Source organism: Hyperolius riggenbachi, chromosome 3, assembly GCF_040937935.1.
Source record: "Hyperolius riggenbachi isolate aHypRig1 chromosome 3, aHypRig1.pri, whole genome shotgun sequence".
NCBI lineage: Eukaryota > Metazoa > Chordata > Amphibia > Anura > Hyperoliidae > Hyperolius > Hyperolius riggenbachi.
In genome coordinates, this window is record NC_090648.1 from 433,213,742 (window position 1) to 433,229,975 (window position 16,234).

The 16,234-nt window shown below is 44.6% G+C and overlaps 1 protein-coding gene across 1 annotated transcript in view; it reads left to right on the forward strand.

Annotated features, from left to right (window-relative positions):
* Positions 1-16,234, forward strand: part of LOC137561642 (potassium voltage-gated channel subfamily KQT member 1-like) — a 41,550-nt gene that overhangs the window by 10,968 nt on the left and 14,348 nt on the right. The window contains exons 3-5 of the mRNA XM_068272953.1: positions 1,628-1,722; positions 12,149-12,189; positions 12,366-12,427. Of these exons, the coding sequence (XP_068129054.1) occupies positions 1,628-1,722; positions 12,149-12,189; positions 12,366-12,427 (198 nt within the window). The remainder of the gene's footprint in view (positions 1-1,627; positions 1,723-12,148; positions 12,190-12,365; positions 12,428-16,234) is intronic.

Here is a 16,234-nt window from a genome sequence, read left to right on the forward strand (position 1 = left end):
AGACCTGTGTGTAAATGGTCCATACACATGCTCTACAAAAGTCACCACAAACAGACAACCAATGTCAAAGCAACAAAGGCAAATGACAAGTATTTCAAACAATGTTGTCCGCACACTAAGGCCTTGTTCACATTATAAATCGCCAGCGATATCGCAAGTGCTGAGTGATTTTTTTAAGAGCTTTTCCCTGGGATTTGCGCTTAGAAAATTGATTTTATAAGCGCTTTTTGTGGAGTGATGGATTTTTTCACTTCCTGACTGAACTCTTTGACCCGGAAATGAATAAATACAATGTATTTATTCATCAAAGCGCCCGAGAAATCGCTATACAAATCGCTTTTTCAAGCGCTTCGTGATTTCCCTATTTCTCGTCCATTGAGCCAAACGCTCAAAAAATTGTGCATGTAGCGCGTTTGCGCTTTTAATAAAATCAAAACGCTCACATGTGAACACGGTCATAGGAAATCATTACACAAGTGCTTTTAGAGCGATTTGCAATTTGAGTCGCAAAAATCAGCAAACAATAATAGTGTAAACAAGCCCTTAAGGTGGCCATACATCTAGTATTGATGGGCAGATTCGACTAAGAGAGAAATCTCTCTCTGATCGAATCTGATTACAGAGAGATCTGTCAGCTGCTCATACACCACAGGCCGACTTCTGATCAATTTCAGCATGACATCTCTTGGGAATCGGCCGAGCTCACCGCTGTTCCCCTAATGTATAAATGTGTGTGCATTACCTGTCCTGTGTCGCGGTACCTGTCCATCTGCTGAACCCGCTGCTCTTCCATAGCCGCATATACGGGTATGAGGCTAACGGGAGAGCAGGGATTCGGAAGATGGACGGGCACTGCGACACAGCACAGGTACTGCACACACATTTATACAACGGGGAAACAGCGCCGGGGGTTTCGCCGCTCATCCCAATATTGCTCGCCGATTGAGCAAGTCGGCCCAATATCTTGCAGCATGTCTGACTGATATATGCAACCAATTTCGGCCTGAAATCGGTCATATTGTTGATCAGGCATGCACTTGGCAGCACCGATTTTCATCCAATTCCGATTATAATCGAATCGGATGGTTGATTGGCCACCAAGTTGCCAGATGTATGGCTACCGTAATACAACAGAGGGGCCAAAACAATTAATATACACCAATAATAATTTTCAAAGGGAGGTAGTAATGGACTTCACTTTATTATATATACCAATGTGCTGGGCAACGCGTTTTGCAGGTGTTACCCGTTTCTTCAGGCAGAATAAGGAGTAACTGACACAAGCCCTTTGAAAGCCATCACTTCACACATTTAAATTATATTGTACACATGTGGCTGACCGCACAGTGTCTGCCCAAATGTTGTCTGAGTTGATCCGCTGGGTGGATCGGGCCAAATGCCCAATATGGGTCGTTTGTCATGACATTTTTTTTTTAACATGATTGCCATCCGAAATAGCAAATCTGTCATTCATCTGATGTTTCAAATGCCTTTTGTTGAGCATGTGTACATAACTTTAATTCAGCAAGCTTCTAACTGCGTAGGGTAGTCCACCGGAAAGGTGGTATATGATATAGTGCAATTGCTATCCTAGCAGTGTTTCATCTATTTCTCCCCCACCTCCCAGCAAGCTCGGAAACCATATGATGTGCGGGATGTGATTGAGCAATATTCCCAGGGACACCTGAACATGATGGTCCGCATCAAGGAGCTGCAGAGGAGGTAGGTAGCGCTACAGCCCATGTAAGTGATGTACATGGAGGGGTGAAGAATATATTAGATCAGTCTCTGGAGCGATACGCTGCTTCCACTAATTATTAGGATTGCTTGGTTCAAAATATTGTGGATGCCATTTAACCCCTTCATGCCTTCATGCCACACACCAGTACAAAGTTTGTCACTCTGCAGTATTTAACTACCAAAAACATTTTAAAGACTAAATGTAGCCATACATCAGATGACTAGGTAGCCCATCGACCATCCGTTTAGATAATTATCAAATTGGAAGAAAATCGGTGCCACCAAGAGTATGCCTGATCGACGATGCAACCAATTGCGGACCGCGGCGGAACACCTGGTGCTGTTCCCTCCTCCACGCCCCCTATGACCCCTCCCCCGTGCAGTATACTTTACCTTCCGTGTCCGCTGCCGGCTCTGTCTTCATACACATGCCGGCATTGGCATTATGTAGCCGCAAGAATGATGTTACATGTGCCCATTTCTATGATGGTAACCACATGGGCCGCATGTATGAAGACAGAGCCAGCGGCGGACATGGACGAGTAAAGTATACTGCATCCCCCCAGTGGGGGAGGGACGACATTTTTTATTGGAGTGGTGGGCGGTGGATGCGGCGTCGCAAGGCCGATTCCCGAGAGATTTCAGGCAGAAATTGTTCGGGAATCGGCCTGTGGTGTATGGTCAGCTGACATCTCTCCGATCAGATAGAGATCTGTCTCTTGATCAATCTGCCCATACATCTTCATGCAGATTCGGAAACAGCAAAGATTAAAACACTTATTTTTAAAATGGGTGATCTGTTTAATTATTCAATAAAAAGATCTGCAAATAATACAAAGACAGCAAATGTCTTCTTAATCACCAACAAAATGTTGTAAGTGCTATCATACATTGCCTGGATGCAAGTTTAAACAAATTATTTTATTTCCCCCCAAATTTCTGGAATACCTAACATTCTGCCAAATATGGGTTCATTAGGGCTGGTTTCCACTACATGTGAATTCACGTGCATTTTCTGAACACAGAATCGCAATAGCGATGTATTTCAAGGGGCCTGTTTCTACTGTATCCAGCATCTGTATGCAGATCTGTGCAGAAAAAAAATCTGTGTTCTCAGGTTTCTGCATGACATTTTCGTGTGCGTTTGAGGTTTTATGTGCGTTTTCATTAATGTAATTAGAAACAAGACTAAAAAATTTGCATGCAATTTTAGGTCCAGAAAATAGCATGCACATTTGCATGCTTCTATTGGAAACGGGCTTTTGCAGTATCCCCAAAAATTAATAAAAATGTATACCCCCAAAATAACTTGTTTTAATTTAGCCTACTTTTGGTTTTGGTGGGGGGGTTTTTTGCATATTTTTTTTACATATATTTTTGAATGTATTTTGGAGTTTTGTTTTTTTTACAGTACAATTACAGTATTTCTTTCTAGTTATTAACCTTCCTGGCGGTAGTTCGAGGTAAGCCACACAGGAGGTTTTCTCGGGCCCTGCTGGGCCGATTTGCGCAATTTTTTTTTCCGCTGCGCACTTTGCTAGCTGCGTGAGCACACCGATCGCCACCCCCCTGCCCCGATTCGCCGCTATCCGCCGCGCCGCAGAGTCCCCCCCTAGACCCCTTGCGCAGCCTGGCCTATCAGCGCCAGGCAGCGCTGAGGGGTGGATCGGGACTCCCGATGACGTCACGACGTTGACGTCATCCCACCCCGTCGCCATGGTGACGGGGGAAGCCCTCCAGGAAATCCCGTTCTTTGAACGGGATTTCCTGATCGCCAGAGGCGATCGAAGAGGGTAGGGGGATGCCGCTGCAAAGCGGCTATCATGTAGCGAGCCCTAGGCTCGCTACATGATTTTAAAAAAAATTAAAAAATGGCTGCGCTGCCCCCTGGCGGTTTTTAATAGACCGCCAGGGAGGTTAAGCAAGCAGGACAAAATATCTGGAGATTAGAAGACAAAAACCGGAGGAATAAAATAAAAAAAAAAAATACTACACCTGGTGCATCCATGGTAAAGGGGCATCTTGTGGATTATGCCCTTTTTGTACCTCATGCCCCTTGCACCTCTTGTGTCTCCCTGTGTCCACTTCTGTCCTCCTCTATGCCTCTTTGTGGCCCCCTTGTGTCCTCTATGCCCATTTGTGTCCCCCATGTCCTCCTCTGCATGGGCACAGTACAGGGAGTCCCCGACATTGTGCGGATTGGAGATTCGTATTGGCAGGCATTCACAAGTCAGGAACTCTCTGCATATGGACTAATAAGACCCAGTGACTTTTTCCCCTGCTTTTGGGGGAGAAAAAGTGATTCTTATGGTGGCCATACATGGTACAGTTTTTCTTTTTTTTTTTCGATTAGATAATTTAAATCGATTATTCCATTAGATCAAATATAAAGATTTTTCCATCATGTCCGATCAGATTTTTTTCAAAAAGACGGGATAATCGTTCAGATTTCTTGATCAAAAAAAAAAAATTCTACTTTCATTCGATCATTTAGATCGAAAAAACGGGAAAATCGAACGTTTTTATTGTATCGTGTATGGGCACCATTATAGTCCAAAAAATACAGTAATGCATTGTAACCTTCTTTAACCTCTTGAACCCCAGAGGTTTATACCACCCTAGTGACTAGGCCATTTTTTACAATTCGCAACTTTAACGGTTTATCGCTCAGTCATACAACTTAGCATCCAATTGAATTTTATCTCCTTTTCTTCTCACACAAATAGAGCTTTTTTTTGGTGGTATTTGATTGCTGCTGCTATTTTTAGGTTTTTTTTTCAATTAAACAAAAAAAATTTTTTGCAAAAAATATTTTTTATCCCCCCTTAATTGGCCCTACACCATTTACATATGCCTATGATAAGGATTAGATTGTAAGCCCCTCCAAGCGACAGTTAAGAGACCAGGCTGTCCTCTGTACAGCGCTGCGTAAGATGGCAGCACTATATAAATATATAATTACCTTTAAAAAAAAAAAAAAAGCCTGCCAGCGCTGATCAGCAGCTGGCAGGCTGATCGCTGGGTCCCGCTGTGTACAGTGACGGGAGTTCATGCTCGTGTAAGCTCCCTTCATATCTCTTTTCCTCGCAAGATGATGTCTATAGGCGTCACGGAGGAATGACAGAGCCGCTCTCCCGCCGCCATCCTGCATTAGGTGTTTGGGAAGCAGTTAATTGTCCAAACATTAAATCCAACCCTGACTTTTCACTGCATCCTGACATTGGCCTAGTGCACACCAGAGCGGTTCTGCTGCGGTTTGCGATCCGCTTGCGGGTGCGGATCCGCTAGGGTAATGTATTTCAATGGGCTGGTGCACACCAGAGCGGGAGGCGTTTTGCAGAAACGCATACTCCCGGGCTGCTGCAGATTTTGGATTGCGGATGCGTTTCTGCCTCAATGTTAAGTATAGGAAAACCGCAAACCGCTCTGAAAAACGGCACGTCAGAGCGGTTTGCCAGGCGTTTTTTGTTACAGTAGCTGTTCAGTAACAGCTTTACTGTAACAATACATGAAATCTACTAAACCAAAAACGCTTCCAAAAACCGCAAAATGCTAGCTGAAATGCTACAGAAGAAGAAGAAAAAGCGTTTCAAAATCTGCTAGCATTTTGCGGATCTGCTAGCGGTTTTTGGTGTGCACCAGGCCATTAAGGCCTTCCAACAATATCCTGCGCCTGAATCATGTAAGATAATTATGTCTACCCTATTGTGGGGGAGCCAGTAGTGACAATGTGACACCAGGAACAAACTATGATTCACTACTGTCTGCTTGACATATAAACTTTATTAAATACTGTACACATACTATACCCAACCCATTAAAAGAGCAGTACTGCGGTGCAAGCCTAAGCTAAACACAGCCGGCTGTGTCACATACACGGATCTCCACTGCATACAGCCACACTTCCACACTCACTGATGTTTATACTCCCGGGAGTTTTTATGAAACAGTCTGCATGCAGCAAGCTAGAGTCACATAGCACCAGGAGGTCAGTGGTTAGTCATGCAGGGGCTGTAGCCAGATTGTTAGTGCAGCAGTTCCACGTTAATGGCTGGCATGCGCCTCATCAATGTTTTCATGCAGCGTTAATGGTGCTGGACAAAACTTGCATCGAGCGCATAAAGCATAATATGGGTTGCCACTGAGGGCTCTCACCACCTCCTACGCAATGTCCCACTTCGCTGTAACTGCTCAGCAGTCTCCCGTGGTGCGCTCTGTGTCCTGCTTAGTCCACTCCGCTGTCATGGGTATACAGATGCCGGCATACTTGCGCTATGAATCACGCTTCCTGCTGTTCACAGTCTCGCTGTTCGAGACCCGGATGTGACGTCACCGCACTGCCCCAGCATCACTAGTATCGGCCGCCCACCGGCCTTCGTCAGATGATAGTGGGCGGTTGTTCAACGTTCCATTTTAACCTCCCAGCAGTGCTTGTTATTTTGCATACTCCTCCTCACCAATATACGTTTTCTTTTTTTATATTTAGCAAAGTTACTTTTTCCTTAGTCCCATTATTCCTTCCTTGCCATAATTGTCCCAACATTACAACATTGCAACATTACGGCGTTTTAACGTTTTGACATTTTGACATTATAGTCCCGTGCAGCAAACCAGGTGTTCAGGATTAAAGGGGAACTCTTCACCTCCTCACAAAAGTCCTCTCATCTTAATATGTACTGACAGTTATAGGATGCAGAAAATTTCTGTCTTAATCTGATATGATGGCAATTCTGTGTGCCTCATCTTTCATGCAAGCAACAGTCATTCATCATACACCCACTGTCTAACCTCAAACCTGACTACAAGTGTGGGGCAAGAGGTCACTTCAGACAATATTGGGATGGTTGTTAATCACTGAGGGAGGAAAGGGGCTAAAGGGAGGTCAGAGTTTAACCCAAGTGGGATGACTGTTCCTAACCTAAAGATCCAACTTGATTCAATTTGACACAATTGTCTGTCAAGGTCGCCCCCCCTAGAGGGTATCTGCATTTTGACTATGCCTTTAAATCTTAAACCCTCTGGGTTTTTTCCATGATTCAACATAAAATGTAATCCCAAGGGACTGGTCTCATCCCCCTCTTTTATATTATGTACATGTTGCTGAATTCGTTTTTTGAGCAATTGTGTCGTCTTTCCTACATAGTACAGCCCGCAAGGGCATGTGATCATGTAAACCACGTATCTACTTTCACAGTTGATGAACGCCTGAACCTCATACGTTTTCCGTCCTCGTGAATCACGAAACTCACTCGTTCGATCAACTAAATGGCACACACTGCACCTTCCGCACCGATACATACCCTGCGGTCGCATGGAGGGACCCAACCACATCCGCGTCGATTGTGGTGTGACCGATTTAAACTCAGATCTAACCAACATATCGCGGAGATTCGGCGCTCGTTTTGCCGCTAATTTAGGATAATCTCCCACTGCTTCGACAATCCGCGGGTCCAATCGCAACAAATGCCAATGTTTCGCCAACGCCTTTCTCAATTGGTTCCAGTGCGTGCCATACTTAGTTACAAGTCTAACATGATCACCTTTTAATTTTTGTTTACGTCTGTTGGCTGTTAGTAAGTCGTCTCTTGATGTTTGGTCTACTCTTTGTCTCGCAACATCCAAAGTTTCCTCATCGTAACCCCTCTTTCTGAATCGTTTTGTCATCTCAGTCGCCTCCCTGTTATAGTCATCATTGTTTGTGCAATTCCTACGCACTCTCAACAGTTGCCCTACCGGGATTCCTTTCAATAGGGATGGAGGATGAAAGCTAGTTGCATGAAGTACAGTGTTTCCTGCAGTGGGTTTTCTAAACGTTGTAGTCTTCAGTCTGTCACTTTCCTTCCGTATAGTTAAGTCTAGAAAGGTAATCTCCCGTTTGTCGACAGTGTGTGTCAGGACAATGTTCCTATCATTCATATTCAGGTGATCTAAGAAGACCGCCAAGTCCTCTCCTGTACCTCTCCAGACCAGGAGGACGTCGTCCACATATCTTATCCATGTGGCGACGTGTGCCCCAAACGCCGCATTGGGATAGACCTCCTGGCGTTCCCAAAGGCCCAAATGGAGGCACGCGTAGGCTGGGGCACACGCCGCCCCCATCGACGTCCCCCTGATCTGGCGGTAAAAAACACCATCGAATCTAAAACAGTTACAGGTGAGGACCATCTCGAGGAGATCCATGATCAGCTGACACCTACCTCTCTGTACCATGGCTACGTTCTTTAAAAAGAACTCAGTTGCCCTCAAGCCCACATGATGTGGGATCGATGTGTACAGTCCTTCCACATCTATACCTACTAGTAGGTCACTAGGTCCCACTCTTAAATCCTCCAACAGGCACAATACGTGTCCAGTGTCACGTGCATATGAAGGTAACCCCTCAACCAGATGTTTTAAGTTTTCATCTAGGAAAGTTGCCACTTTCTCAAAGGGGCCACCTATGGCCGACACAATCGGCCTTCCCGGTGGACACTCAGCATTTTTATGTACCTTGGGGATGAGGTATAGAACTGGAATACGGTAGGTGTCCACCTTCATGAACCTCCACTCATCATGATTGATGTATCCGGCTGTCAGTGCCTCGTCAAGTTTACCATTAAGTCCTCGCACTATATCAGGAAAGGGATCTGTTGACAATTTTTTATACACACCATCGTCCCCTAACTGTCTCCACACTTCACTCAAGTATAATTCTTTACCCCACAGGACAACATTCCCGCCCTTGTCGCTGGATCTCACCACAACAGAATCAGCGTGTCGCAACTCCTGCAACGCCCGATTCTCTTCGGGAGTTAAATTAGGCCGAACTGATGGCTGCCAGTTTAGGGAACGCAAATCCCTTTCAACCGCTTCACCGAAGGTCTTTAAATGTGGGTTCAGCGACAAGGGCGGAAAATACCTTGATCTAGGTCTCAAATTTGTAAACGTCACTGGTTGTCCATCATGATCCTGTACATCAGGTACATTAGAGTCCAGCAAGGCTTCTAAGTCAATGAGGGCCTGTCTATCAGAAACCGTTAATTCTGTGTCAATTTCATTGTCATCATCCCTTTCTCTGTCGCGGTCTTGAGACTTCTTGGCCCACATTACTCTAAACATTACTCTTCGCAGAAAAAGTCTTAAGTCCTTGTAGACCTCAAAATGGTCCCCGTGATGTGTAGGGCAGAATGACAACCCCCTATTTAAAACTTTCCTATGGGACTCATTGATCTCGAACTCTGATAGGTTAATAATATTGAGTGTTTCATGGACCGTAGCTTCATCATGAATCTCCATCTCTATGGTTTCTTTTTGGTTTTCACTGCCCGTGGAAGATTTTCCCGTTTCAGAATCGATTTTGGGGTTCGTTTCTCTTTCCTCTTTTTCTTTTGCTGTTTCTTGACAGACAATTGTGTCAAATTGAATCAAGTTGGATCTTTAGGTTAGGAACAGTCATCCCACTTGGGTTAAACTCTGACCTCCCTTTAGCCCCTTTCCTCCCTCAGTGATTAACAACCATCCCAATATTGTCTGAAGTGACCTCTTGCCCCACACTTGTAGTCAGGTTTGAGGTTAGACAGTGGGTGTATGATGAATGACTGTTGCTTGCATGAAAGATGAGGCACACAGAATTGCCATCATATCAGATTAAGACAGAAATTTTCTGCATCCTATAACTGTCAGTACATATTAAGATGAGAGGACTTTTGTGAGGAGGTGAAGAGTTCCCCTTTAATCCTGAACACCTGGTTTGCTGCACGGGACTATAATGTCAAAATGTCAAAACGTTAAAACGCCGTAATGTTGCAATGTTGTAATGTTGGGACAATTATGGCAAGGAAGGAATAACGGGACTAAGGAAAAAGTAACTTTGCTAAATATAAAAAAAGAAAACGTATATTGGTGAGGAGGAGTATGCAAAATAACAAGCACTGCTGGGAGGTTAAAATGGAACGTTGAACAACCGCCCACTATCATCTGACGAAGGCCGGTGGGCGGCCGATACTAGTGATGCTGGGGCAGTGCGGTGACGTCACATCCGGGTCTCGAACAGCGAGACTGTGAACAGCAGGAAGCGTGATTCATAGCGCAAGTATGCCGGCATCTGTATACCCATGACAGCGGAGTGGACTAAGCAGGACACAGAGCGCACCACGGGAGACTGCTGAGCAGTTACAGCGAAGTGGGACATTGCGTAGGAGGTGGTGAGAGCCCTCAGTGGCAACCCATATTATGCTTTATGCGCTCGATGCAAGTTTTGTCCAGCACCATTAACGCTGCATGAAAACATTGATGAGGCACATGCCAGCCATTAACGTGGAACTGCTGCACTAACAATCTGGCTACAGCCCCTGCATGACTAACCACTGACCTCCTGGTGCTATGTGACTCTAGCTTGCTGCATGCAGACTGTTTCATAAAAACTCCCGGGAGTATAAACATCAGTGAGTGTGGAAGTGTGGCTGTATGCAGTGGAGATCCGTGTATGTGACACAGCCGGCTGTGTTTAGCTTAGGCTTGCACCGCAGTACTGCTCTTTTAATGGGTTGGGTATAGTATGTGTACAGTATTTAATAAAGTTTATATGTCAAGCAGACAGTAGTGAATCATAGTTTGCACCAGGCCATTAAGGGAAGGTCCAGGTTGATTGAAGGAATACTGAACTTACCCGTAGCTTGTAATGGTCCCCCGCAGACATCCTGTGCCCGCGCAGCCACCCACCGATGCTCCGGCCCCGCCTCTGGCTCACTTCTGGAATTTCCGACTTTAAAGTCAGAAAACCCCTGCGCCTGCATTGCCGTGTCCTCGTTCCCGCTGATGTCACCAGGAGTGTATAGCACAAGCCCAGTATGGTCTGTGCCTGCGCAGTACGCTCCTGGTGACATCAGGGGAAGCGAGGACACGGCAACGCAGGCGCAGGGGTTTTCTGACTTTAAAGTCAGAAATTACAGAAGTGAACCGGAGGCGGGGCCGGAGCATCGGTGAGCGGCTGCGCGGCACAGGATGCCTGCGGGGGACCATTAGAAGCCCCCGGTAAGTTCAACTCATTTTCCCCCGACCCCCCTACAGTATACCTTTAAAAAGCAAAAATCTACTTACCTGGGGGCTTTCTCCAGCCCCTGGCAGCCGACCTTTGCCCTCCCTGCAGCTCCGGTAGCTCCTGGTTTCCTACTGTGTAGTAGCCGACCTCGCCAGGTCGGCATGTACTTGAGCTTCAGCGTTTGGCTCATGGAGTCGCACTGATGTCATCCGGACTGTACTGCGCAGCGCAGTACAGTCTAGTCTGGATGACGTCAGCGCTCCTCCTATTAGTTGGCTGCTTTGTCTGTTCCTTTTACTGAATGTCCGATTGTTAGTTAATGACCGCTCCAGGCTGGTCTTAAAATACAGAATATCTCACGTGTTATACCAAATCTCTAATCTTAGGGAATTGACATTTATTGAGGGAAGTAACCTCAATAGTCGGCATCTTTACTTTTCCATGTGGTAAAAGTCTTAGTGAATTGACATTCAGCTGTTTTCTGCATTACTGAATGTGGTAATGCTTAGTGAATTGCAGCCTACGTGTGAGAATACTCCTTCCTCGAAAACTACACGGATACATTTTTACTTGAATCCCACTTTATCTGTTTAACCCATTCAAATGAAATCAGCTTCAAATGAAATTTTTCGTTAGAGGAGGTCACTGCACAAGCAGCTTTCAGTCGGGATATCTCGTTTGGCTGCCGGCTTCTTTTACTCAACCGGTGGCACTGAACTTCCAACAGGTCTTCTGGGTCCCGATCACGTCATATCATGTGATCCAGGAGACCGTGTCAGCGTTACAGCACCACCTAGTGGTGGAAGAGGGGTGATGGAAGAGACTCTTCCATCACCCCTCTTCCTCTACTGGGTGGTGCTGTAACAACTACATGGGCTCCTGGATCCTGATCATGTCACATCATGTGATCAGAACTGAGAAGACATGTCGGGGTTAAATCGCCGCTGCGGTGGAGGATGAAAAATCTAATCCAGCCACCTGGATAGGTAACAATAAAAGCCTCCTGCCACCAGCTCTGCATCCCCCCCCCCCCCCCCGGCAGACACTCTCCCCCAAGTAATGGGGGTCCTGCCAGTCACTTATTTACTGCCTACCACTTGTCTCTCTACTAGTTGTTGCGGTACTTATCCGTTAGCCGGGCGCATCCGGCAGGTGGCGACAAAACTCCACCAGAGTTACATCTTTCCCTACTATCCATGTCGGCCTGGAGGGGGAATAGTAATTAGCACCACCTGCCGGATGCGCCCGGCTAACGGATAAGTACCGTTGTTGTTTTTTTTTGGGGGGGGGGGGGGGGGGGGAGTCATGTTAGAGAAATTTAAATAAAAAGAGCCATACTAATAACAGTTGGAACTAGAATATCAGTCTGTACATTTTCTCTTCTTGCAGACTTGATCATTCGCTGGGAAAGCCGGGGCTTTTCCTTCCAGGTAAGAAAAGTGTGTGTGTTTGTATATATGTGTGTGTGTGTGTGTGTGTCCGTCCATGTGTGTGTGTCCGTGTGTGTGTGTGTGTGTGTGTATGTGTCCATGTCATTTCTAAACTCACATTATATAATGGTATTATAATGACATTATGATAATGACTGTGTCATTTTGTTCTGCAGAGAAAGGAGTGGATAAAGGTTACTATACAGTCGGGTCCAGGCTTATGCGTCTGGAGGAAAAGGTAATGGCAATGTAATGTAATGGTATATATTGGCCATACACAAGAATAATTTTGTGGCGGACTCAGTCACTTCAATCATATCTGCTACAGATTGACCTCACAAGCCTGACTGATGTCAACTTACAGCTCATCGACTGAAAGCATGATTGAGTGAGGCAGTACTATTCATACTCGTCTCTAGGTTGTAGCAACTCGGAGGGAGAAGTAAGTTGGGGTCTGGTTGTAGCCGGCACCCACATTACACCATTTATAATGCTGCATGGTCATAAACATTAGGTCTATGGTGGCAACTAGTGCTACGTACACACATGCGACAACGATCGTTCGTTAAGAACGACGAACGAACTTTTAATTGATGAAAGAACGACCTAAGTAAAGATAGTTTTAAAATGTGTGTAACGATCTGATCGTTAGAACGAACGTTACATCACAGAAAGCAACTATTGCGCCTGCGCATAAAAATGAGAAGTTCCATGGAGAAATAGTGAAATGCGCATGTCAAGCCTAGTACGAACGATCGTTTCCAACGATGTACTACTTTTGCAAACAATCGTCGTTGGTTAAAATCCGCCGAGACAGAACTTTCTTTTGTAGCGATTTGGCTCGTTCGTCGTTTGCCTTAATAGTCGGTGGTTCGTTTTTTGTAACGATCGTCGTTGGTAAAGATCGGGGAACGATCGTTACAAACGACTATAGTCGCATGTGTGTACGCACCTTAAGGATGATCAGAGATATGCAAATTCTTCTGATTTGATGCACATTTATGCACATTTTATGCAAATTATGCAGCTTGAAAATGGACCAATCAATTTTGACCTGAGTTTAAATTGATTGGTCCATTTTCAAACTGCATACATTTGCAGAAATATTCACATAATTTCAGAAGAATTTGCATCTCATTGATCATCCCTAGTGGCAACCAGGTTAGGCACAGCATAGGGAACAGTGCGTGCTGAAGTGAATTGCTTCACGGATGCAGGGTTACAAAATGCAAGAAATGCAGGCTTAAAAAATGCATGCATGGAAAAAACGCATGCAAAATAACTGCATGCAAAAAATGCAAATACAAGGAAGAAAGTTGAGCGCATAGATGCAGGAACTGTAGGCACACGAGAATGCAAGCAAAAATATATGCATGCAAATATGAGAAAGAAGTGTGAGTGGATAGATGAGCCAGACAAAGGTGAACTGTCCAGATGCAGGGCTACAAAATGAAAGAACTGCAGGCACACAAGAGTGCATGCATGCAAAATAATTGTGCATGGAAAAATGCAGTGATAGTCTAGTTTAGGAGACCCAGCAGGAAACCTCATAGTAATATTCCGCTAACGTGATTGGGTGGAAAGCACTTTCCCGAACAGCTAGGTTTGAGATAGGTTGTAGCAAGCCACGCCAACACTATTTGGCCAATCACAGCACTTTATGCTGTGGGTGCTGTCATTGGAGAACTGTTCCCTATGAGGTCTCCTGCTGGGTACCCTAAAATAGCGCTAACATGCAAATACAAGGAGGAAGGTTAAGTGACTAGAAGCAGGAAATGCTGGCACACAAGAAAGTATGAGAAAGATGGGTGAGCACTAGGGATGGTCAATGAGATGCAAATAATTTTGAGTTGATGCAGGATTATGCAAATATTGAACACAAATTTATGCAGCTTGAAAATGGACAAATCAAATGTTTCTTCCGCAGAATTTAATTGGTTCATGTTCAAGCTGCATACATTTGCATACAAAATGTGCATAATTCTGCATCAACTCAAAATTATTTGCATCTCATTAACCATCCCTAGTGAGCGCATAAATTAGCCAGACAAAAGTTTGACTGGTGTTGAAAATTGTACACACCTTATATGACATAAACAAATTGCTGCATTACTTCCCAAAGCCAGCCACTTAGCCGTGACACAGACAGCAATAAAAACTACTGACAATATAAGCACTGAATGAAACACAACAAAACTTAAAGGACAACTGTAATGAGAGGCATATGGAGGCTGACATATTCATTTCATTTTAACCAAGACCAGTTGCCTGGCTATCCTGCTGATCCTCTGCCTCTAATACTTTTAGCCATAGACTCGGAATAAGCATATGCAGATCAGGTGTTTGACATATTTGTCAGATCTGACAAGATTATCTACATGCTTGTTACTGGTGTGATTCAGACACTACTGTAGCCAAATAGATCAGCAAGGCTGCCAGCCAACTGGTATTGTTTACAGCGTCTCGTTCCGCATGTCATATATGGCCATTCCTGCCACTGATCATTGTTCAAAAACACTGTGGCTACATGAAGCTGCCACATGTATCTCTAAATGCCTTACCTTGTAATACAGGCTGTCATTGTTACCCTCTTTGCATATAAACATTCACCCACAGGGCTGACAACTGTTCTCTGACTATTGAAGGTGAACCTCCCACAATCCAAACATGCCCCCTACCCACTCCCATACTAGAGCAGAGCAAAACGGACCGGATCCTAACAGAGGGGAACAGATCCTATGTTAATCAATAGGACCCATTCACATTGCTCTGTTAGAACGGATCCATTGGGCACATTCCAGGGAATGAACCACAAGTATGGGGAGGCTGTGATAAAAAAATCCTAGACAAGTCTCATCGACCGCTCGCTAACAAAGTCACAGATCAAAAACTGATGCCTATTAAAAACTGATCCATTTCACAGATCAGTTTTTACACAGATCAGTTTTTTATTCGTCCAGGGTGAACTGGGCCTAATTCACACATGATTACATTATTAGCCAATGAACATGCCTTTCTTTTGGATAAGACACACAAACTCTCACGCAATCATTTCCAAGGCTGCATTTATGGCAACCAATCACAATTTACAAATAGTCATGGCTCTCATGTTTGTCATGCTGTTTCCAGGTCTCACACATATGATGTCATGTCTCAGACATTCCCTGTGTATACCAACCAAATAAATACACTTTTTGATTTAAACCAACTTTATTTACAACAGACATGAAGGGTGCATACACACATCCAATTTATTTGGCCAACCTTTGTCCAATTTTACCATCTCCATATAGCATGAGGGCCAACACATTTTGAATACTAACAAATTGTGTAGGGAAGCTCTAATACTGCATGGCAGTGGTAAAAATTACCAATCAAAATTGGATGTTTGTATGCACCCTTATGCTAGCTACACATTTATGAGATTTTTGGCAGATTTACTGTCAGATCAATTATTTCCAACATGTCCGATCTGCTTTCCGAGCATTTTCCGATCTATTTCCTATTGAAGTGAACAGAAAACGATTGGAAATAGATCGGACATCAGATCGGACATGTTGGGAATAATCGATCTGACAGTAAATCTACCAGAAAATCTCATAGTGTGTACCCAGCATAATGCTAGGTACGCACCATCCTATTTTCTGTTAGATTCTTCTGTTAGATTTACCTATAACATGGAAAAAAGCTATCTGGCAGGTAAATCTAAGAGAAAATCTAACAGAAAATTGTGTGGTGTGTACCTAGCATTACACATACAGAGACATCTGAACATGCTGCTCAATTTCACACATAAGCCTGGTACACACTTTGGACTTGATTCACAAAGCCGTGCAAACTGTTTAGCATGGGAGTGCTAAACAGTTAGCACGTGAAGTGGCGTTCGCGGGCTTTTGCGCGTGCAAAGTGCCGAGATTCGCACGATCACGGACTTTTGTGCGCGCAATTTGCCATGATTCACGGCAAATTGCATGCGCAAAAGTCCTCGATCGCGCGAATTGCGGCACTTTGCGCGCGCAAAAGTCTGTGAACGGCACTTCACGTG